This window comes from Olea europaea, chromosome 7 (assembly GCF_002742605.1).
Source record: "Olea europaea var. sylvestris chromosome 7, O_europaea_v1, whole genome shotgun sequence".
In the NCBI taxonomy this organism is placed as follows: Eukaryota; Viridiplantae; Streptophyta; class Magnoliopsida; order Lamiales; family Oleaceae; genus Olea; species Olea europaea.
In genome coordinates, this window is record NC_036243.1 from 2,261,839 (window position 1) to 2,286,468 (window position 24,630).

Sequence of the window (24,630 nt, forward strand, 5' to 3'; positions counted from 1 at the left end):
AGAATGGAAAATTGCTAAATGAAGCAAATTCAAAGCATGGGGACCAAAGTGTAAATATTTAATGGTTGATTTGGACCAAAAAAGATACTTTGAGGATTGATAAAAGTCAACTGAATGCAAATTGGAGTCAAAAAGGAAAGGGATATGATTAGAATATTATTATAAATTGACTTCCAATCATATGGGATATTTTCAAGATTTTTGGTCAATTTGAGACCCATTTTTCGGATGGAGAACGTTTGAATTGGAAAAATTGTATTTCTAGAAGAATTATAGATCTTTTAATTAGATTTCCAATCCATTTTGAATCACTTAAATCGGATACCGAAAGAGAAAGTTATGATAAAAATACTGAAAGATGTGCAGAGACAAAATTATGTGCGCGCGAATACAACTTTCCTTATTTGATTCAAACTTTTTTGGAAGACAATTTGGACGTGAATTTTGACATAATTTCATCATATAAATACAAGATATGGGCAGCAATGAAAGGGTCTTTCTCTTGCCTCTTCATACATAATAGTTTCATCAAATACATCAAGAACAAGGGGTCAATTGCTATATTTTGAGAGAGAAGATCAAGCCAGGGAACAAGAGTTGTCTGTACACTGCGCCTACAATGAGTCCAATTTCATGTTTCAGGAATCGAATCCTCACACTGCGGCTGCCAGCAAGACATGAGATAACATCATTCCTGTCCTTTGCACCACTGGCTATGCCCCGGGGGGCAAACATTTTTATGTATTATTAGGGATGTTGGCAACCAGTAGTGGAATAGGAATGTTGGTGAGCTGGGACGACCACGGTCAACGGTCATAATTTACTAGTATTTAATTAAATAATATTAAAAATTCTTTAATTATTAAAAAAAAATGCAACGCTGGATCGACAATTTGAAGTCTTCATTTAAAATACAAGACTAAAAATTGCAATGTTGCAACAAATAATTGAATGTATAAAACACAAAATTGGACCGACAATTTAAAGTCTTCATTTAAGCAAGTGCAAGATCTAGTTTGAAGAAGTAACAATAAATCAGAAAATGGCATAGAAAATAGGGAAAATTTCATAAGAAATTAATTATGGCACATTTCAAAAATAAGAAAATAAGTTTCAAATTTCAAAAATTAGATTTTTATTAAAAATTATTTATAATTTAATTAATTAATTATTTTAGTAATTAAATATATTTAAGTCCCAGATTTATATAATTTGATCACAAATTAACAATTTAATCGTCACTTATTATTTTTTAGTCACAAATCAGAAATTTTATGTCACAAATTATTTTACGATAACAATTCAATATTTTATAGGTCAGAGTTTGTTAATTGGTAGCAAATCTAAAAATTTATAAGTCACAATTTATTTATTGGTTGCAAATCACAAATAATACAATTCACAGCTTATTATATAGTCACAAATTATCAAAATATCGGTCACAGATTAACAATTTTTTAGGTTACACATTATTTTTCGATCACAATTTATATTTTTCATTAGTCATATATTATTTATTGACCATAGATTAACCAATTTAATGGTCACAGTCAACCAAATAATTTGTGACCACCACCAACACTTATGATTCACAGTCACAATTTTTAGGTCACGTATCCAATTGTGTGTCACAAATCAACCAAACCACCATGACCACCACAACCACTGTCACGACCAACTGTGATTCCCAAATTGTGAGTTACAATTGGAGTCAAAATCACAAATTTCAAGTCACGGGTCCAATTATTTGTCACAAAATCAACCAAACCGTCACGACCACCACAACCACCGCAATCCACCACCACAAACCACTGCAAAAAAATATAAAATCATCGCCGGTTTGCAACTGTAGTAACCACTATCACCACCAACCCAACCCCAACGCCACCACCATCAACACGACAGTCAGAAGCACTATCTTTGTACCAAAAATCACAACCACTATCTCAAATTATACCACAATCACGACATTTAGCAAAAAATGCCCAAATCACCACTCCAACAACGACGTCGCCACCTCACCTCTTCGCACAAAGACAGTGGGTGTCAGCTGAACCGATAGATCTATTGCAACCAGGTGGCGGTATATCTATTGCAACCAGTTGAGCCACCCGCGATGATGGGCGCTTGCGGTGACTACTAGAGCTGCTCCATTGCCGGTTGTCGAATCTGAATTGATGAAAGGAGAGAGGGCGAGCAGCACACCAGTTGAGCCACCGTCCGCTTGTCCGGCGACGACGGGTGCTTGCGGTGACAATCGATCGGAGCAGCTCCATTGTCGAATCCGAAATGATGAAACGAGAGAGGAAGAGAGAGGGGCGAGCCGATGTAGAGAGAGAGTAAGATGAAAATGAAAATAAATTAGGGTTGCATAAAATTTGTATTATAATATTTAATAATAAAAATATCTGATTTTCGGACCATGAAATATTCCCTATGATTTTAGAATTTTGATCTTCAAAAGTAGGTAGGGATGAAATTGTTGGATATTGGTTAAATAAATCGAGAATTGAAAATCGATTAAAGTGACTTCGTATCGATTTTGGCCAAATACTCAAAAGCTCGACTCAATCCGTTTAGGCAAAATTGTTTGCCACTTCGCCGCTTCGGGGCGCAAAAGAGAATTTTGATTTCTCTGCATGTATTGAAGGGTATATTTGGCATTTCGAAAACCAATATCGGATGAATGAGAAATTACGAAAAAGGACGAAAATCAGGTCAAAATATTTGACCGTGCGACCGCACGATTGTCCGGTGAATAGACACCTTTTCAAAAAGGTGCATTGTTTGGAAAGGGTGCATGGTTTGGTCTCAACCATTTCGTCCACACCCTTTCATGGTTTATAAATAAGACCCTTTGGATGTCCTATTCCACACAATTTGATATGCAAAACATCTCTCATCCTCTCTTCTATCCAAAATCAAAATCATTTCATTTATTTTGATTTTCCTTCATTTCATCCTTGGAGTACATAAGCCTAAATTTGGTTCATTGTACTTGTGTTTTGGAGTGCTACAAACACAAGTGTAGCCGTTGTATCTTGGGAGTATAGCAACTTGGAATTCTTAATCCATTAAATAAGCCATCACATGCAATGATGCAACTTGAGATTCTTATTCAATTAAAAAGCCATAATATGCAACTTGCTAGTTTTATAATCCGAAGAAAAGGGGTGACATATTATATGAAAATTGATATTGCAATCTAGCTGTTTACCAACTCGAGAAAAACTAGTAAATTTACCTATTGTATAATAGCAACTTGGGAATCTTAATTAATTAAACTATCAATCATATACAACTTAATAGCTATGTAATTCCAAGTCAAGAGAGTGGTATATTGTATTAAAATTAACAATGCAATCTGAAAAGCATGGAGTACAGTTCTGACACCAATTGTGATAACGATATTTAGCCCCTGTTTGATTTTCATTACATTACATTACATTACCTTTTCGTCTCTCCTATTTTCAACCACACAATCTTCCATAAAATAATATTACACGTAAATCGAAAATTTTTCTTTCTTTTTCAACCACTCATTTTTCAAAAAACACTATTCTATACATTAAATTTTCCCCGTAATGGAGGCCAAACAGGGGCTTAAGCCCAACTAACACTTAGAAATGCGAATAGGTGTATAATGCTAAATTAAAAATAACGACCAATAATAAGAAACAGGTCATTAACTATTGTCTCAAGATGAAAAAACTAGATCTTGCAATTGCCAAAATGAAGACTTCAAATTGTCGATCCAATTTTGTATTTTATACATTCAATTATGTTTTGCAATGTTGCAATTTCTAATGTTGTATTTTAAATGAAGATTTCAAATCATCGATCCATGCATTTTTATATTGATTAAAGAATTTTTAATATTATTTAATTGGATATTAATAACTTGCAGCAGATGATGGTCAATGGTCGATGGTCAACGATCGCCCTAACTCACCAACATTCCGGGATCTGGTCATTGTCACAGGCTGTTTGATTTTGAAGTTATGCTTGTGATTAGTTTTCTTGTTGCCCTTTTAGCAATATGCTTTGTTTCTAAGGAACATGGGATGAAAGTGATGGGAAGATTAAGCATCTTTTGGGTTCTTTATGTATGTGTTTAGGCAAAAAAAATTTACCATCGGCGGAGTCAGCATAGGTGGAAGTCTAATCTCGTCGTGTGCTAACTCCATCGGTGTAGGCAACCTCTGATGCAAGTAACGAATTATGTTTGGAATGTTTGAATGCTGCATAGTTTATAGGTAAATGAATTTATTATTTATAAATTTAACGTAAGAAAGTTTGATACTAATTCTTTAAATTCCATTATGGAAAAAATGTAAATTTTTTTTATTTTTCATAAAAATGATAGATAACTATGAAAAACGTCTACCCGTTATAATTTACTTTGTGACTGCGTTTAAGAATAGGAAATTTTCTTTAGATCAATTCAACTACTAAACTAGAGAAATTACAAGAACGATTCTATTTGAAAATGAAAATATGTTAGGTTCAAGAATTTTCCACATAAATAATATGTCAAGGAAATAATAAAAGACTTACACAGTTGCAATGTAAGTTGAAGATGTAATAGTGAAAACGTCAATTTTTTCGTAAATTCGAAATTAAAAAATTATAGTCATAACGAAATGAGATCTTTTAAACATCAATTAAAGAATCAAATATAGAAGTTTCAAAATTATATAAGTTCAATGGTAAAACACTGTAAATAATAGGTAACTCAAAATTAAAGAAAAGTCGAAAAATTCTAGAAAATTATTATCTATCTTTATTATGCACTCATACATAACTAAATATCTGTATATGACTCCAATAATCGGCCAAAATTTAACATAATCTAACATTCATGTATATTCTTTGGTGTGGGGGAATTGTTAGATACATAAAAATGCAACGAATGATAAAAATAAATTTAAACAATATGCTTACTTTTTTTATCAGCTCAAGTTTTTGGAAATAAGGTATTATTTCAGTAAATCTGATTATTTATAAGGGAATTAGCTTTAAAACATTTTGTAACTCGTTTGTGGTTAATGTCGCATTAAAAATAATAATAATAATAAAATAGAAGTTAGAAGTTTTGAAGATAGTGCATTTACCAAACAAAAATTGAAGGTCTATTTATTGTTGTTAGATGAAAAAAATACAAAGTCAAGAGGCATACAACATGAGTTACTGGTTTGAGCATTCGACGTCAATTTCATAGGAAAAAGTTATATTAGAGTTTTAATATGCTACTATTATTATTATTTTTTGATTTTTTGATTGTTTTGTAGCTATAAATTTTTAATTCAACGTTGATGTGTGGGCTGATTTGAAAGATTAGACAATTCCATCAATATTTTTCATTGTTTGTTAATAAAGTTATGGTTGACTATATTTGTATAGAATTGTGCTACACTTATAGAGGGAAAACATATAGGTATTTCATAGAATACACACATTAGTGAGGCTCATCTCAATAAAATATTCACATGAGGTGCTCCATGTGTCTTCCCTGTAAAAGCTCTATGAGAAAATGTCATGTACATTGGGCATTTTTCATTTGCATATGTTTGTTCAACATTTATTAGATTAATAAATGTAAAAATTTATAGAGTAAAGAAATGATTATTTGTAATTACAAATATTTCAGGACATGAATTGTATGGTAGGATGCATTTTCTACTATATATTGTGTTTGTTATGTGATTTTGAAAATTTATTCTATCTTTGATGTGCAACTTTTGAAAATCCTGATACTGACTTTGTATAAATCTAACACCTGTGCTAAAATTGTATTTTCGAGCATTATTATATCGACTTATATTCAGTTGAAGAAGGTTGAAAATAACTATTACCATAAGAAAATGAAGACAAGTCCGTGACATTTTTTGGGGTCAATAGTTCAGAAGCCTTGGTTAAGATTCAGAAAAATAATTAACAGATGATAAACTCTTTAAAAGTAAAACAATTTATTTTGATCGACATAAAAAAAATAAGAAAAGCGATAATAATATTAATATAATTGGGTATAACATTAAATTGTTGCGCAATATACAAAAATTATACTAAGATCTAAGCCATTGTTTGAATTCTAATCTTCTAAAAATTTATTTTTTCAAAATTCATTTTCAATTGTACATTCTTTAATAGAATAATATTACATGTAAACCTAAAACTTTTCTTTAATTTTTAATCATACATTCTTCATCAATCTATTATTCAAAATATATTCTTTCCTCCGAAATGGGGCATAAACAAGAGCTAAGTCTCTTAAAAGGCAGGGCTGTCTTCATAATTATCACAATTTTAGCATATATTTACGTAACTTTTATGTTTTGAGGAAATTGAGGTACTCGATTAACGAACACATTTTGTCATTTTGAATTGGATGTGACAGGAAATGTGCTATTTCTTGTATTCCATCGTTCGATGAATTTGTCCCTTAAAGTAGGCTAGAAAAAATAATGAAAAAATTGCAGTCAAGGTACCAAATTTTTCTTTTATTAATAAGCTTTGTCCAAACCCTTCATTTGTGTCACCGGAGGTACCAAACCTTTCAAAAATTTGCACCCGAAGTCCAAATGAATGGAAACCGTTAGTAAATCTGTTAGTTGACTTAGAGTCAATATTTTGACCAAATTTTCACTGCATTTTAAAGGGTAAAAATGTAACATTAGGTTTTTATATTAAAGAATTAAAATAAAAAAGCTAAAAACAAATTCCCTTCATCTTCTCCAGGTACCCTACACATACTCCCTCTCCAAAAACCAAAACAAAGAGCTGAAACTACCAATGCCACTCACTCCTCCGCCTGTAGCTGTAATCACCCACAACAAAATCTAACACCAGGGTGCCATTTTAAATTGATAATAATATACAATTTTAGGGATCTTTCAATTTGATAAACAAGAGAGTTATTTTAATGGAGATGACGATGACGGTTGTTGATTGGATTTGAATGGCTACTGCAAGCACTTTTTCTTACTCGCAACGCAAGCATAACAACTCTTTGGTCAATGTTATCCAACATCTTATGGTTAAAACACAGAGTTGCAGATTAAGAACAAGCCAATGTTATCTAATATTTTCTAGTTAATGTGATTTGTTGGCAATTGTTGTGCGGTGATTTTGGTATAGTGGATGATGGTCGTCGACTGATTTAGGAGCGGTAAATGACAGTGGTCGGCGCGATTGGGGTGGGTGGACGTTAGTTGATTTCTGTGGGGTGGGGCGGGATAGGGTCGGTTGCATAGGGAAGAAGAAGAAAAGTTTTTGAAATTCTTTTCTTTTTATTTTATTTTTGGGTTTTTAATTTAGTTATTTTAATTCTTTAATATAAAAGCTTAATGTTACAATTTTACCCTTTAAAATGCAATCAAAATTTGATCAAAATGTTGATTCTAGGTCAACTAACAAATTTATTAACGGTTTCCATCCATTTGGACTCCGGATGCGAATTTTTGAAAGGTCTGGTACTTCTGGTGGCACAAATGAGAGGTTTGGATAAAATCTGCTAATAAACGAAAGATTTGACACCTCGGCTGCAATTTTCGCAAAAATAATTTTTTAATGCTATGATTATGTAAATATAATAAAATACAATTTTACTCCCGTTCGATCTCCATTTTTGTCCCCATAATGCATGTGGCTCCCTCTCATTTCCTTTTACAATTTACGCCAATTTATGTTCTTTTGTCCTCATTCGTTTTTTTCTTCGTTTTAAAATGTCAAAGGCCGCAACATTGAATTTGATGAAAGGAAATTTCAACGTCCCAAACATTGGTTTCTCTGGACAACTGGAGAAAAGGGTAAATATGGGAATTTGTTTGCACAGAATAATTATTATTTGAGGCATTTTCAAGAATGTCCAATTTTAAAGGTTTGAGTTTAAAAATGTCCACTCATTTAAATTTAGTACCGACTTGTCTATCATGCCCTTAATGAAAAAATGGAGCAATTGAATGTCGTTCTCGACATTTGATTTTTTTTCCAATTTTTCACGAATTTCGAGAAGTATCTTTCATTAGAAGCTATATTAAAATAATGTTTCTCAATATTTCATATGTCATTCTCGACATTTGAACACCATTTCATTTGTCTAGAATGATATTTCATTTTGAATATAACATTTTTCTACATTTAAAATGTAGTTCTCGACATTTCTGAGTCACTGAAAAATATAGCATTAATTGTGATTTGACATTATGTTAGGTTATGTGTCAAAATTTTATTGGTCAATAATAATTTTGTAAAAATGCCCTTTTTTTGGTCTTAAAGTAGGATTATAAATTGTTAATAAGGATATTTTGGTCTAAATTCTTTCAAAATAAATATTTTTACAAATGACTTGATGAAAATGAACATGTGAAATTTCCTCTTATATTATATTTGTTACAGCAGGAATTAAAATATACAAATGTACAAAATAATTGTTAGTTTCAATAGTTTACGGTCAATAAAAATTATTATATTCAACCACTAGATCTCATCTTCACCTACCACAAAAAAATTCCATGCTTTTCATTTTCTCACAAACCCTCTATAATTGTGCTTCAACTCTTTCTTTTGACTCATTTATAGAATTATCTACCATTTGATTCCCATTTTTCTAAAAATGAGAATAAAAAATATAGTCGTTTGATTTCCATTCTCTATATAATTTTTTTTTTGGTTTACGAAAAATTATTACAAAATTAAACCTTGAATATATAAGAGTTCTGATTTTCAAATTTCATAATGCTAAAAAATTGACTCTCATTTTTATTGAAAAATCAAATGTGAATTGTTAGCTAAGGCCCCATTTGGTACATATTTTTGTAAGAATGAGAATAAAAAATATAGCCGTTACGGACCCGACACAAGAGATAGAAAGTCAAATATGGTGGCTTAATGTGATGGATAACGATCATATTTTTTATTTTTGTAGCCAAAGAATGGGATCAAATGGGGGGTGAAAGTTTAAATTCCCATCATTCATTTATGAATAAAATGATGTCGCTTTTCCTATTTTTCCTTCTTTTTCTTATTGTTAAGAAAAAAGATGTACATAAAGACGATTGAGCCAATTATAATCAATAAAAATGTGTATATTTCAATATATTTTTTATCACCATAAAGGTAATACAATACTTGACCAATACTTACTCTCACCGAACCCACTATAATTATGCTTTAACTCTTTCTTTCGACCCATTTTTAAAACAGGAATAACTACAAAAGAAATAATTTGCAGTGTTTCAAAATTAAAATTAAAATTTGTAATTTATTAATACAAATAAAAAAAATATAGTTTCCGCTTCTTTTGAAATCTTTCTACTTTCTGGATACAATGAAGATAATATGTGATCTACGTTGTACATCTATAAATACAATTCGTATTCAAAGAGTAAATATGTCTTTATACACTAGATATATGTTTGTACTCTAGGATGCCAAATTACAAACAAGTTAATGCAAGAAAAAGATGCAAAAGATGGTTTTATTATACAAGAACAAGGATATAATGAACATTATTTAGGCATCACATCAATATGATTCTCAAATATATATAAATTACCAATCTTATTTATAGTTTATTGAAACACTTAAGTTATCAAGAGTCACAATCATCCACGCGAGTCACATCACTTCATATTTAGAGTTACATAAACGATTTCATCTTAAAAGAGGTAAAAAATTGAAGAAAATTTGAACATGTGAGATTGAGGAGCAGTCGTCCCAAGCACATGGGCGGTCATCCCCATCTATGCAGAAATCTTTGCATGCAGTGGCTTAGCCAAAAGCAACTCTTAATTGTTGTTGCCAAGGTTAGAATAGGCCGAACTCGTCCACTGTTACATTGAAACTCTTCTGATTGATCCTACGACTCACGCGAACTCTTTTACACATCCAATAATATAAAAAATCGTCATTATTTTTGAAATGTTGTATCAAACTTATTATTAGTTAACTCGACTAATTCACTTGTCCTCATCTTTTTTTTTTTTTTTTCTTTTTGGAGGAATTAGCGCAAGGATATAATTTACTTTGTGACTAAAGAATAGAAAATTGTCTTTAAGATATATTTAACTTCTAAACTAGAGAAATCGCAAGACTGATTCTATTTGAAAATGAAAATAAGTTTTAGGGTTTGTTTGATTCTACTGGTATTGGGGATGACATTTCTTTCCATTGCCAAAAAAAAAAAAAAAAAATCAAGAGAATATCTATCTTTTAATGTTCGTTTGACTTTGTTTTATATAGAAATTAACAATTAAAAGGAAATATCTTTTTACAATAATTCTTAAAAATTGTTTTCATTGCAAAAAATAAAAAATAAAAAATCCCCTGGAATTCACTTTCCCATCATATAGGTGGGAAAATAAATTCCAAACAATCAAGGAAAACAGGCGCGTGATTAAGCACCATGGAATTCACTTTCCATGGAAATTCTTTGCAATCAAACACTCACAATCGGCCAACATGAAAATTAATTTCCATTTTCCATGGAAATGGATGGCTATCAAACTTAGCATTAGCTTTAAGAATTTTCCACATAAAAAATACCAAGGGCATATTTGATACAAGTCATTTTCCATGGTTCAATTTTCCACATTTTACCTTGTTTGATTGCAACATATTTCCTTGGAATTGATTTTCCCTCCACCCATGTCGTGACCCTTTTTTCCTTGATTTGGTGAAAAACTAATTCCTTTGGTTTTGGTGAAAATTTGTTTTCCAGCATTTTTTAAAATCTTTTTGGCAATTGGAACAAATTATATTCACAATTATAATAAATTTCATTCCTTCAATTGACAATTTTCATGAAAACAAAGTTAAATGAACACTAAAAGATAGAAAATGTCAACATTTTTCAGTTGAAAAATTATGTTAGTCAAACACATTTAATTGACAATCCCTAGTAAAACCAAAATCTAGGCAGTTCAATTCTCCGCAATTCGTTTGCTTTCAGCCGAAATTATATTATATTTTTGCAATCAAACGGACCCTAAATAATTGATCAAATTTAAGGAAAGAGTGAAATACGTACACAGTTGCAATGTAAGTAATAGTGAAAAAGTCAATTTTTTCGTAAATTTGAAATCAAAAAATTATATTCATAACCAAATGAGATCTTTCATACATCAATTAAAGAATCAAAGTTAGAAGTTTCAAAATTATACAGGTTCAAAAATGGTAAAACACTATAATTAGTAGGTAACTTAAAATTAAAGAAAAAGGGGAAAATCTAGAAAATTGTTATCTTCTTTATTATGCATTAGAGGTGTAAATAGTCCGATTTTACAGATTTTTGACAGATTTTCAAACCAAATTGTTTAAAACGATTTGAGAAAAACCCAAACATAAACCAAACAATTTTGAAGGGTTTGAAAAGAACTCATACCTAAACCTAATGATCTGGTCCTATTTTAAACCATCGGTTTCATAATATATTTTTTTTCATCTACTTTTATGTCATTAATTCATTGAATTCAATATATATTTATATCTTACTAGCAATAAATTTAAAACAAACTAAACCCCTGTTTGATCCAAATTTTTGGAACAAAAAAATGAAAATTTGGACCATTATCCCACAAGTCCAGACGCCTTTTTTGACCTGTTGTTTCATGTGTGGGACCCAGCCTCCTCTCCAACGATCAATTTTCTCGTTATGATGATATAGAAAATATGGCTCAAACAGAGGCTAAATACATCTACTATAAATTTAAATACCATCTAAATTAAAAAAAAATTACAATAAACTAAAACAAAGTTTTTTTATTTTTTTCATTTTTGTTCACCTTTTTAGGCTAATGACAATATAATAACGTTAAAATACAAGTTTACTAAATTAAATATAAGACCCAAAAAATATAATGATGTCCAATAAGATCTCGTGATCATCATATCTGAAAAAATGATATTGATTAGGCAAAGAGAATAACCAACCACAATACTAAAACAATTGTTTATAATATCTATATATAACAATTACACAAGTTTACATTTATATGATATTACGAAACGTATTTAATTTCAGATTCTTACCTTAGTTTGTTCCAAAAAAATTATTGATCTGAAACTTTATTCGTAGCAAATATTATCATCGAATGTCTAGGATCTCTTTGTTTTCAATTTGGTATAATAGACTATTCAACTTTGAAGATATGCGAAAAATCTGAAAAAGAAATGTGTGGTGCCGGTGGCTTAAGATTGTGTTGGATGTCGGCTGGACTTCATCTAAATTCTGAAGAGAAAAATGACTTTTGATAGATTATATTAGTTTTGAGATTATTAGATATAAAATATGATGATTGGATAATAATAAATCTGTATTAGAAAATTAGAAATTAACAAAAATACCCACAAATGACAAAACTACCACAAATTACAAAACTATTGAATTTTACATGTTTGGATGAATTTTAAAAAAAAATCATTTTTTCATTTTTTATATATATTTTTTCGTCGGTCCGATTTAGTTTTAAACCGAAATTAAAATTCTCAAAACTAAACCAAATTATTTTAACCAATTTGGTTTGGGTTAAAACCATTTTGTTAACCGCGTCCACATGGCACCAAATCGACATTTTCTAAAATGCAGTTTGGATTCGATTTTTCGATTTGATGATTTTTGCTTACAGTCCTATTATGCACTCATACATTACTAAGTATGTGAATATGACTCCAATAATCGGACAAAATTTAACATAATATAACATTCATGTATATTCTTTGGAGTGGGGGAATTGCTAGATACATAAAAATGCAATGAATGATAAAAATAAATTTCAAAAATATGCAACGAAATTTACTTTTTTGATCAGCTCAAGTTTTTCGAAAATAAGGTATTATTTCAGTAAATCTGATTATTTATAAGGGAATTAGCTTTAAGACATTTTGTAACTCGTTTTTGGTTAACATCGCATTTAAAAAAAATAAAATAAATAAATAGTGAAAAGTTTTGAAGATTATTTTTTAATCACATATTTATTATCAATACACTATTCAAAAATTCATTCTTATAATCTCCATTGTTGTCCCCATAATGCATGTGACTCCCTCTCATTTCCTTTCACAATTTACGCCAATTTATGTTCTTTTTGGCTGTGACAAAAAAATAAAAGTACTATTTCTTGTATTCCATCGTTCGATGAATTGTCCCTTAAAGTAGGCCAGAAGAAATAATTTTTTAATGCTATGATTATGTAAATATAATTTTTTAATGCTTTGATCGTGTAAATATATAATAAACTACAATTTTACTCCCGTTTGAACTCCACTCTTGTCCCCCATAATGCATGTGACTCCCTCTCGTTTCCTTTTATCTCATTTGTTTTTTTTGTCCATTTTAAAATGTTAAAGGCTGCAACATTGATTTTGATGAAAGGAGATTTCAACCAAATGAACGAATTATGAGTAGTTGGCGCGACGTCCCAAACATTGGTGTCTCTATACAACTGGAGAAGAGGGGCAGATATGGGAATTTGTTTGTGCAGCTTACTTTTTCAATCATCCTTCCCATTTGGACTTAAACTCAATTGGAACACGTGTCGATATATTATTGAACAGTTTGAAAAATTAAAATAAAAATATCAATCATTTTTTGACACATCAATCTATTTCTTCACTTCCTTATTTTTAAAAGTCTTCCTTATTTTTAAAGGTCTGATTAAGTCATTTTATTCTTAATTATTATATGGTACACCAGGGAGTCATGGGGTTGCAGAAATTAAAAGTATACAAATGTACAAAATAATTGTTAGTTCAATAGTTTACAGTCAATAAAAATTAATATATTCAACCGCTAGATCTTATCTTCACCTGCCACACAAAAGATTCCATGCTTTCATTTCTCACTAACCCTTTATAATTGCACTTGTTGAGCCACATTTTTGCCAATAAAATACATTTTTGAATAGTGTAATGATGTTAAATATGTAGTTAAAAAATAAGGAAAAATTTTATATTTTCGTGTAATATTATTTTATTAAAGAATTTGTGATTGGAATGATATCAAAATACTGTTTAAAAATATATTTTTTCAAAAAAATGGGGCTCAATACTTGGAACCTTCATCTTTTGAATTATTATAGAATTAATTTGCCGTGTTCTAAAATTAAAATTGAAATTTGTAAAATATTGATAACAATACAAAATAAGTTCCTGCGTCTTTTAAAATGTTTGCTACTTCTATGTGCTTTTTTTTTTTTTTTTTTTTTTTTTTTTAACGAAAAAATATTATGAAATTGAACCTTGAATATATAAGGGTTCTGATTTTCAAAATTCATAATGCTAAAAAATTGACTCCCATTTTCATTGAAAAATCAAATGTGAATTGTTAGCTAAAATTTTAAATTCCTGTCATTCATGCATGCAAGTGGCGATGACATTCCTAGAAATTCTTCAAATGATGATATTCTCTTTTGAGTTGTCTCATCTTGCTGAAAATTATACCGATCCCTTTCTGTTACTTGGAACCTTCATCTTTTGAATTATTCAAGGTATTGTTGATGATCATCCCTTTTCAAACTTTTTTTTATCCACAATGATCCATGTTTTTCCTTGAAACTAATCGTTCTAAATTCCTCATCTATCTCAAGATGTCGGTCCAGAACCTCAATGTATATGTCATTCTTTTGGAGCTTAAAACTCTCGTTATGGTCTTTCCATACGAATGGAGTTTATCCATGATGAACAAAACAGAAAAGAATTCATATATATTGACATTATAATGTTTAAATTGATTATAGATGTATACAATTTCATGGGTAATGTTTAAGTAGTCAGATTTCTAAAAAGAAAAAAATAATAATAATAATAATAAAAATCAACATTTTAGTACGTAAGGTTGAAAATCCTAAATCGCTAAAATACTCAAATTACTCCTTTTAACAAGTATGGTTTACACATCAACTAATTAATTATGTAAATTTTGATTAAATATTTTCGTCACACACAGTTCTTTGCCACGTACACCAAAATGGTTCTCTTTCAGACCCACTACCTAAATTATTAATATTTTAAATTAACGAAGGAATTTGTAAATATTAATGTGGGATTATAAGTGAATTTAGACAATAAGAAGAGGTCAACTTTAGGACAAATTGGTATATTCTTAAACGATGCTGTAGAAGATTATAGATGATTAAATTAAAATATTTTTTTTATTCATATGAAAGAAGGGTTACTGGAAACTACAATTTTGGTATTAAGTTATTACAATATAAGCTTAATGTCATTTGATTGAACAATTGATCCAGTCTCTTGTTTGATAAAATCCTTCACTTCAGTTGGTATTTTTCACGAAAAGTGAACGTGCGATTTTAATTTCACATGATTTTTTGCTAAATTTTTATTTATTAATAACAAGTAAGTTCACGCTCAAAATTTTATTTTTATTTATTTATTTATATAATTGTTCCTAATCTAATTTTACGCATGATCTTGTAATGAAGCTTGTCCTACTAGAGTTATTGCTTAAGCCTTCGCTCCTTCGTCTCATCTAATACCTTTGTTTATGGATACACATGCATCCTTATTTAAATATGTGGAGTAGCAGTATTGTGGAACATTAGGGGCCAGTTATCATGTGATATTTTGTCATACAACATTGCATTTTTCCGTCTGATTGTTAATTAAATAATGTTTTCTCCTTGAAAATCCATAATTAGCGCATCTGTCATGAATAATTATATGATTCCTCAATACTAATGCCAAAAAACACGAACTGCAAAACTGCATTCATTTCTGCCCCTCTCTCTTTTTTCTCTCTCTCCAAAATCAATCAATCACACACAACACAATTCCAAAGCAAGACAATGGATGCTGTTATTAGTGCCTCCGTTCAAGTGACAGTGGAGAAGTTACTTGCATCCGCCACTTCAGAGTTGAGTCTGGTGTGGGGTTTCAAGAAAGACTTGACAAAGTTAGACGATTCGTTGAAAATGATGGATCGTGTCTTACAAGATGCTGAGAAACGCGAAGTTATCGATGAGGCTGTCAAACTCTGGCTCAAGAAACTTCGAGATGTTGCTTACGATGCTGATCATGTTTTGGATAAGATCAACTATGAAAATATGCGTCACATGGTGGAGATCCAAAACCAGACTATCCAAAACCAGACTAAGATAATGGGATGCTTAAACTTCTTTTCCTTTACCCCTCCTTTGGCATTCCGATGGAGAATGGCTCGCAGGATCAAGGACATCAACGTCGACTTGAAAGTGATCGAAAATGAAGCTAATACCTATGGCCTCCATAGAGTTGCTGACTTTGCTCCGTCTTTGCCTTCGGCCACGGAAACTGATAGCAAAACTGTTGATCCAATTCTCATTGGGAGACAAAATGATGAATCTGAAATTGTGCAACAGATAACCAAAACAAATGACGCAGTTATTTCAGTCCTTCCCATAGTTGGAATGGGAGGACTAGGCAAAACAACTTTAGCTCGGTCGGTCTTCAATCATCCGAGCACACAAAGTCATTTTGATGAAACGATTTGGGTATGCATCTCAAAAAAATTTGATGTGACGATAATTTTTAAAAGGATTCTGGAATGCTTGGAAGACACTTCTGATGGAGACAATAGGGAAGCTATAGTGAAAAAGCTTGGAAAGAAATTGGGAGGCAAAAAATACTTACTTGTTCTTGATGATATTTGGAATGAAAATAGACAACTTTGGGATGATTTCAAAAATACCATGGCTGGAGTTAACCCGAATAAAGGAAATGTCATCATGGTGACTACACGTGATCTAAAGGTGGCATAAATTGTGAAAACTTACAGAGATCCATACAGGTTGGAATTATTAAAAGATGATCAATGCTGGTCAATAATCAAAGCTAGGGCCTTTGGAGATGCAGAAGTACCAGAACCATTTGAGAAAGTTGGATATGAGATTGCTTGCAAATGTGGAGGTCTACCATTAGCAGCAAACATGGTAGGTGGAGCTTTGCAAGGAAAGGAAGTAGCTGAGTGGATTTCAGTTCTAGAGATCGGGCTTTCAAATCTTGAAGCAAATCAGAACATTGTGTTCCAAGTCTTAAAGTTAAGCTTTGATCGTTTATCTTCTCCATTACTTAAAAAATGTTTTGCCTATTGTTCAATATTTCCTGAGGATTCACAAATAGAGAGAGAAGATTTAATCCAACTCTGGATGGCGGAAGGATTTCTTCTGGATGATGGAGAAAATAATATGGAGACTTTAGGCAATAGATGTTTTAACAATCTGTTGCAAAATTCCTTCCTACAAGAGGCCGAAAAGGATGACTATGGAAATATCAAATACTGCAAGATGCATGATCTTGTGCGTGAGCTTGCATGCTCAGTTTCAAATTCAGAAAGCTTTAATGCCGCGGATTGCTCTACTGATGTCATCCCTAAAGTTAGATACCTTGCAATGAAATTGCTGGAAAAGGAACAAGCGATAACAGAAGAGAAAGCAAATTATCTGCGCACGTTTTTCTTGCGAAGGAGAAGCTTACCTGATAAAATTTTGCCATGGTTCAAGCACCTGCACACTCTAAAGTTATGTGGCACAGGCGTTGAAGTTCTTCCTTCTGCAATTGGAAAGTTGATACATTTGAGATATCTTGATGCATCCGAAAATTATAAAATGAAAACTTTGCCAGATTCGATTTGCAAGCTCTACAATTTGCAAACATTAAGGATTTTGAAATGCTTTTACTTTCAACGGCTTCCAGAAAGGCTATCTGACTTGAGTAATTTGAGACATCTCAACTTTTATTTTGATGGTAGAGATTTCCAGATGCCGCCCAAAATTGGAAAGTTGTCTCATCTTCAAACATTAATGTATTTTAGAGTGGGTGACGAGGAAGGCAGCCGAATCGAAGAGCTAGGATCTTTGAAGAATCTTACAGGCAAACTGGATATACACAATCTTGAACTAGTGAACGGCATAGAAGAAGCTAAGAAGGCAGATTTGGTTGGAAAGCCAAAGATAAATAAGTTAGGTTTTATGTGGACAACAAACATAGATGAGAATGTCTCGGAAGGCAACAACGATAAAAGTGTCCTTGAAGGCCTCCAACCTCACCTGACTTTAAAGAGCATAACAATTAAAGGGTTCAGAGATACAAACTTCCCATCATGGACTATGAAAATGGAAGTATTCCATGAATTGATCGAGATCAAGTTCATAAATTGCAGGAATTGTGTTGAAATTCCCTTGTTCGGCCACCTCCGATTCCTCAAATATCTTACCTTAGACAATTTGACTAACGTGAGATCCATAGGTCGTTCACTCTACAGTTGCCAAGAGACAAGAGTAATGTTCCCAGCCCTTGAAAGGCTCCTTTTAAAGAACATGCCAAACCTAACAGAGTGGGCGAGAGCTGAAGTGATGCCAGTGGCAGAAGCACGAACATGCAGAGAGCAGGTATTTCCTTGCCTTAAAGTTTTGAAGATTCAAAAGTGCCCCAAATTGAATACTTTTCCAAGTCATTTCCCTTGCTTGAAAGAATTGGAGATTGATACCATGGATAGTGATTTTCTATTGACAAAGATTTTGAGCAGCAGCAACAACCCAACTTCTTTGGAAAAGCTCTCGATCACGAAAATATCAACACTCACCACTCTTATTCCTCACTTGAAAGGATGCCAGAAATATCTTCGAATTTTGATTATCATGGATTGTGAAAAATTGAGAGAATTACTTGATGATCTACACAGCTTCCGATCTCTTGAGTCTTTGACAATAATTGGATGTCGAAGTCTGCAATCAATTTCTTATCAAAGTGGACAAAAAGGTCTCCCTTCTCTTCGAAGGTTGGAAATTTTTTACTGCTCTGAGCTGAGCTGCCTACCAAGTGAAATGATTGAGTCCATCAAGTGTCTGGAGCATCTACAGGTGAGTCAATGCCACAAACTCGTCTCTTTTTCAATAGATTTGGGGGAATTGCCTTGTATCTCAACGTTATCGATATACGATTGTCCTGAATTGAGGAGTTTGCCCAAAGGAATTGGTCATCTTAACAACTTAAGATATTTGAAATTTGGTAGATTCTCAAAATCAATTGATTTCAACTCATTCCAAGCTGCTTTCGATGGCATCCAACAATCCAAATCTCTATACGGATTGAAATTATATGGTTGGGAACATGAGGACTTATTGCCATATCAACTTCAGCATCTCACTTCGCTCAAAAGCATAAAATTAGATGGTTTTGGAATTGAAGCATTGCCGGAGTGGTTTGGGAGTCTGTCATCTCTTTCAAAATTAGAGTTGACGAATTGTCAAAAGCTTAGGCATATGCTCTCTAAGGAAGCGATGCAACGCCTCACCAAGCTAGAAATTTTATATGTTCATCACTGTCCATTGTTGGAGGAGAGGTGCAGGGAAGAAAGAGGCGCTGATTCCGAGTGGTCAAAGATTTCACATATTCGTCGCATAATTGGACTGTAAAAACGTGGGTAAAGAGACCTGAGCTGTATAGTTGGTAAGTAATTGAGCAAAACCACTTAAGTTTTCATTATTTGTTTTTATTATAGCTTATAATGATTTACTGTATGTTTTAAATATAAATTAAATATGCCTAAGTAGTGTTATTAATTGGTAAATCGTCTTGTGTATTTCTCATCCAAAAGACCGCCAATATATCAATCGCTATTTTTATTGGGAAGTACTTGTTATTACAATTATTTTCGTTTGGTAAATTGAAAATCATATTAAAGAATTCTATGGATTTGTTAATAGTATATATTTTCGCTATGTTGAATTTATTAATACAGTTTAAATTTGATGAGGTGCTCAATTTGCTGATCAATTATATATATTCTACAGTACATTAAGCCCCTATTCAATGCCCATTAAAAAGATTTTTTTGGCAAAAAAAGGATTTTGGAATAGTGAGTTTTAGATAACATTTAGTTAAAAAGTAAGAAAATATTTTGGATTTATAAGCAAAATATTTTATTGTGCGAATGTGTGTTTGAAAATGAGTTTAAAAAGAAAAAAAATGACTTCTTCAGGAATGTAGACAAATAAGAGCTAAAGTTATTTTCTAAATTTCATATATATATATATATATATATATATATATATATTCAAAATTAATTTATGTTTCCTTTCATTGTTGTCAGGGGAATGTGGGTATAGATTAGTCAAATGTTTGAGGTGAAAGATGCGTTTTGAATTTTTGATGGAGTTTGAGCAAAAATAAACTTTTTCAGCATAGATTCTCGAGAGAGCTACGCAACTCTCTTTCAACAGTAGTTCAAGAATGATTGCAAGTATTGTGTTTGAAATACAGAGTGCGGAGAGCTTATGAATTGTTGGTTCTTAATACTCTATATGTCCAGACTATTTTGCTTTTATTTTTTTTTTTTAGCATTTATTAAAATAATATTTTGCTTGTATTATTTCTTAGATCAAGGGATTGCTAGTTCTTAATTATTTCATAGGTCAAGGATTAACATGGGTTTGATTTTGCTTCAAGTTCATTTACACACTATTCGCAACTTACACAATTAGAAATTTTCATTTCCCTCCTGCACATTGGCAAAATGCATAGAATCACGCTGATTATTTTCTTTGAGCAAAGAATTCATTGCACACTCCAAAGTGTTGTACTCTTAACTTCAGAAAGTTATTTTCTTCCAAGTACATTCAGAATTAAGATAAGGAATGTCTAATATGAAAATAAGAACGTCTGTTTGTAAAATTTGTGAAAAATATTGCTTTCAATCAATGAAAACTATTACTTGTGAAACAAAGAAAGACTCGTCCACATTAGAGTTATGAACCATTGGGTTAGTTCTTACTCAAAAATAGTAATGAATAATGAAATAGTGAATTTGTAGATGCCAATGTACATTGTTGTGCTTGATCCACAAGTAAGGTCCGAAATAATTTAATTCAGCCAATTATTTCCTAAACCAAGCAATTCAAATCAACAATTTTTGCACCCAAAAACAAAGTAAAAAGAGAAATATAACTCCTAACACATCTAACGAATATATAAGCGTATTTACAAAGAAGTGGTGTATGATTTGATTTATATTGCAACAAAGTTATAACATTGAGTTCGTGACATAAAATACCTCTCCTCCTCGTCTTGAATTTCGATTCTATGTTTTTTGTGGGATATATTTAGTTGTACATAAAAATAAATTAAACTTGCTCCTAAACTAAATATTTGCTTAACATGATTTTCAAATTACTATTTTCTAGAAAGTAAACTAAAACTCAGTAACTTAACTGAACTGAACGTTCTGGTCAAATGAACAAATTCAATTGAGTCAATTGTACAACGTCAGCACTATTTCTCAACATTTCACTAAATGACCAATAATCATTTTGGACTCCAAATTAAAAATGTGAGGTCTGGCAATGGTCGAGTGTAGTTTAATACATTCTTATCCTCCTTCTTTTTCAAGAGAATAGGATTATCTATTACTCTTCTCGTTAATTGATATTAATGTGGATTTCCAGTAATTTCCTACAGTTCTTAGCAATTTGATAGTTGATCGTTTGATCTCTGACTAACCCAATTCATTTTGATTTCTAGTAATTGTAGGCCTTGTAAATTTCACAATTTTTTTTAGTATTTTGGACAGAAATTGATTGTATCAGATATGACTATGTTGATTTAGGGAAATCTTGAAGTGGGTTCTATTGATTTTTGTTATGCGTGGCTTCTTCACATACTTAATTTGAAACCTTTAAGCCTTCAGGTTCGTGTTTTATCAGGAATGCTAGTTCTAGGTACATACCATGTTTTGATCCAAAAGTTCCAAGGTAGACTATTTTAGGAGAGTGACTCAGTTGGGTGTTCTAATATCGATTTTGGGTGGATGACAATTTTGTCGGTGAAACAGCCCTTATCTAAGTTGGATCTTTTTGGATTTCTCCATACGATTCTCTCATCTTTACGTCTATAATTGTTCCCCAAGCGATTTTCCTTGGTCATTTAACAAATGTCGTGATAAGGCGTCGCCTCTAAGAGGCTGCTTATTGCTTTTTAGATCATCATGAATCTCAAATGTCTTATGAAATCATGTGGAGAATAAGATTTACCCCCCGTTGACAAAACCTAGTTTATATTATAAACAAAGTGTCACTCCAGATAAGTTTGGGATCAACTACTTGTGTCATTTTTTTGTCCACTTTATTCATTTTGTCACCATATCTACTCATGTGGATATTTTGTCAAAAGACCTACAATGCAGCAAAAGCATTGTCTTAATCATGGATGATAAAATTTTCCACTTCGAAAAGCAAAAGGTTGTCATATTAAACATGTAGAGTAATGAGTACTTTGCCATAGTGCAGAACCGATCCCTATGAGGACATGCCCACAAATGGGATGAGGATAACCCTCTTAATCGGGTTGGTGGGACAGAGACGGAGCAAAAATTTCCATCACAAGACAGATACTCGTAGGGATAGGGGATGGGATCTCCACCCCAAACCTGTCCAGAATTTTTTATTAATTTCGATAAAGCCTTGTTCGGTCTTCATTATTTTCAAGATAAATTTTTCTCTAATTTATTTTTAACCACACATCCTTCGATAAAATAATATTACATGCAAACTCAAAATTTTTTCTTATTTTTTAACCAAATTTTTCCATAAAAATACTATTCTAAAATGTATTTTGAGCAAAAATTGTGGCTCAAACAGGCTTATAATATAATTGTTTATACACAATACATTTAATCGAGTTAATTGAAAACATTAAATTGAAGGCCACAAATCCACTTATTGTCTTTTTAATGATAATTTTTAAAAATATATTCACCTCTCTTTTTCATGGACTATTTTTTCAACATAAAACCGCCCCCAATTTTCCCTTGCTCAACATTCAACCATATAACACCATGTGATCATCAACCTTTCGTAGCTTTGATTTCTAATCATCATCATTGGTACTGGAGTCATAGGGTGGCTGGTGGGCGTGTTTGTACGTCTTTTGTGTTCTTCACTCTTGTGCATTTGCTTTCTCGAATGACAAAATCAGGGAGCCAGAATTGACGTGCCTATGCTTCCTCCAATGTAATAAAGATAAAATTTATGACGTTTTGATAGGAAGATTGAACAATACTAGGATGAAAAAGAAAGTAAAATTCAGCCAGTAATATTTTACAGTCTTGTAGAATCCAAAGCTGCATTCTACATACTTCAACACCTGTAGACAAAAGGTAAAACAAGGGGAAAAACATTACTGAATTCATGACAAGAAACAATTGCCATGTCACTCATAAATATAAGTATTAAACTCTGTGTACAGAGCTGAGCTTCTCAGGGTCTTACCGACCCCTCGGGGTCGGTCCCACATAAAAAAAGGGGTGGGCGTGGGGGGGGGGGGGGGGGGATGAAGGTTCAGTGTGCTCTTCGAAATATCAATGGAGTTTTAGAACTTGCAATTGGGAAATGGAAGAAGGAGGTTCAATGTGCTCTTCGAAGAACTGCAGAATATATTGATTTCTTCTAATGGGAATGGAATGCAATATCATCTGGCGACCAGGACCTGCCAGTGACAAACTGATTAATCTCTTCTACTGGTATAAAAGAAAATGCATTAGGGGGTTCAATTTAACTCCCAAACAGGTAATTGACCAAATGCAAATACATGTCAAAAAATCATTATACCAAAGCTTCACCTCCAAAGTTAGAGACCCTTTCTGAGCCCTTGTTTGAAAGTGATTTATTGAAATTCACTTGTGTCCCACACACATTTTAAAACACACATCTCCAGAAAAATAAATAAATAAATAAAATTCAAGTTTTCCATAAGATTTTAACAACATATCCTCCAAAACAAAATCACTTTTCAAATAATCACAAGCACTAAATGTAGGGTTCCATATCTTCTTATGAAAGATGGTTGCGGGCCTGACCACCTGAGTCAAATTTCATAACAAGAATTTAAACGGGAATTCATTGACATCTCCCCTTTGTAGATTTGTAGTGTTTATGCACAACAATTGTAGAGTGGTAAAGGATGATATTGATTAACTAAAGAAAAAGAACTCACAAGGAAGTTAAAAGAAATAATAGCAAGAATGTGGTCACTAAGTTTGAACGTTTGACGCAGACGTTTTTGAAGGTTGGGGAATTTTTGAAGCCAATGGATTGAGAAACAAATATCAGGATACCATAGTCTTATCTGGTTCAGATATAATTTGTACAATTGAGGTAATATTTATCTTTGGTCCACTACAGGTTATCAAAAACATTCCGAAAGAAATGCCAATTCGAAAACAATCAGGTAATAAGCAAAGTTGATTTGAATATGCATATCAAAATTGAGATCATCAAAGAAGCATATTGAGGTTTAAATTATATGAGATTAATATTACTGACAAACTAAGAAAGACAGACTTCTGACAATTGAAACTCAAAATCGGCTCATATAAATATGAAAGCATGCACAACAATTTCACACAGTATTTGACATTATCAAAACTTGCTCAAATTGAAGTTATTGATAATTTATGCACTAGAAGTTGTGCGTGTATACTAGAATGGACAACATATGAAATGATTATATACTTATACTAACTAGTGGACAGGACACCAATTCAGTATAAATTGAAAGGTGGTCGACTACCGTAAGTGAAAAATATCTTGTAGACGGTAGACATAAAGAAGCTCCTCGCTATACAAGTGTGTAGTGATTCTG

At 31.9% G+C, this 24,630-nt stretch overlaps 2 protein-coding genes across 2 annotated transcripts; both read left to right on the forward strand.

Moving 5' to 3' along the window:
- The first annotated feature begins 15,646 nt into the window (after positions 1 to 15,646).
- LOC111396685 (putative disease resistance protein RGA3) lies at positions 15,647 to 16,780 on the forward strand. Its single transcript, XM_023023142.1, has one exon. The coding sequence runs from the start codon at positions 15,696 to 15,698 to the stop codon at positions 16,752 to 16,754; it is 1,059 nt and encodes a 352-aa protein (XP_022878910.1). The 5' UTR covers positions 15,647 to 15,695; the 3' UTR covers positions 16,755 to 16,780.
- Positions 16,760 to 19,106, forward strand: LOC111396684 (putative disease resistance protein RGA4). Its single transcript, XM_023023140.1, has 2 exons — positions 16,760 to 18,854; positions 19,007 to 19,106. Exons 1-2 carry the CDS (start codon positions 16,923 to 16,925, stop codon positions 19,022 to 19,024), a joined length of 1,950 nt encoding a protein of 649 aa, XP_022878908.1. The 5' UTR covers positions 16,760 to 16,922; the 3' UTR covers positions 19,025 to 19,106.
- The last annotated feature ends 5,524 nt before the right edge of the window (positions 19,107 to 24,630 follow it).

Bases quoted from the DNA above. Each gene is read 5' to 3' on its own strand.
- LOC111396684 (XM_023023140.1), top strand. From the start codon at position 16,923: ATGGTAGGTGGAGCTTTGCAAGGAAAGGAAGTAGCTGAGTGGATTTCA.
- LOC111396685 (XM_023023142.1), top strand. From the start codon at position 15,696: ATGCCAAAAAACACGAACTGCAAAACTGCATTCATTTCTGCCCCTCTC.